Source organism: Guillardia theta, assembly GCF_000315625.1.
Source record: "Guillardia theta CCMP2712 unplaced genomic scaffold GUITHscaffold_178, whole genome shotgun sequence".
Classification (NCBI taxonomy): Eukaryota; class Cryptophyceae; order Pyrenomonadales; family Geminigeraceae; genus Guillardia; species Guillardia theta.
The window spans coordinates 93,055-94,018 of NW_005434498.1; the positions used below are offsets into that span (position 1 = coordinate 93,055).

Consider the following 964-nt stretch of genomic DNA (forward strand, 5'->3'; position numbering starts at 1 on the left):
TTCGCGGGGCCAGGTTGCCGGGCCTGCTCGCAGGACGTGTACGGAGGGAACTGCTCGGGCAGCCTGCGAGGCCGGGACGACCTGCAGCGGGCACGGGCGGTGCAGGGGAGTAGACGGGAGGTGTAAATGCTTCCCAAGCTGGGCGGGAGAGCGATGTAACGTGTCGGCGGGGGCGGCGGGGAGCGGGAGCTGCGGGGAGGGCTTCGCGGGGCCAGGGTGCCGGGCCTGCTCGCAGGACGTGTACGGAGGGAACTGCTCGGCAGCCTGCGAGGCCGGGACGACCTGCAGCGGGCACGGGCGGTGCAGGGGAGTAGACGGGAGGTGCGAGTGTCTGGCGGGCTGGGCGGGAGAGCGATGTAACGTGTCGGCGGGGGCGGCGGGGAGCGGGAGCTGCGGGGAGGGCTTCGCGGGGCCAGGGTGCCGGGCCTGCTCGCAGGACGTGTACGGAGAGAACTGCTCGGCAGCCTGCGAGGCCGGGACGACCTGCAGCGGGCACGGGCGGTGCAGGGGAGTAGACGGGAGGTGCGAGTGTCTGGCGGGCTGGGCGGGAGAGCGATGTAACGTGTCGGCGGGGGCGGCGGGGAGCGGGAGCTGCGGGGAGGGCTTCGCGGGGCCAGGGTGCCGGGCCTGCTCGCAGGACGTGTACGGAGAGAACTGCTCGGCAGCCTGCGAGGCCGGGACGACCTGCAGCGGGCACGGGCGGTGCAGGGGAGTAGACGGGAGGTGCGAATGCTCGAGGCTGGGCGGGAGAGCGATGTAACGTGTCGGCGGGGGCGGCGGGGAGCGGGAGCTGCGGGGAGGGCTTCGCGGGGCCAGGGTGCCGGGCCTGCTCGCAGGACGTGTACGGAGAGAACTGCTCGGCAGCCTGCGAGGCCGGGACGACCTGCAGCGGGCACGGGCGGTGCAGGGGAGTAGACGGGAGGTGCGAGTGTCTGGCGGGCTGGGCGGGAGAGCGATGTAACGT

General features: G+C 73.5%; 1 protein-coding gene across 1 annotated transcript in view; it reads left to right on the plus strand.

Annotated features, from left to right (window-relative positions):
• The window catches only part of GUITHDRAFT_81377 (hypothetical protein), a gene marked incomplete at both ends in the record, with an annotated part of 2,241 nt that extends 1,481 nt beyond the window's left edge, over positions 1–760 (plus strand). The window contains one exon of the mRNA XM_005820418.1: positions 47–760. Coding sequence (XP_005820475.1) covers positions 47–760 — 714 coding nt within the window. The remainder of the gene's footprint in view (positions 1–46) is intronic.
• Positions 761–964: the final 204 nt, after the last annotated feature.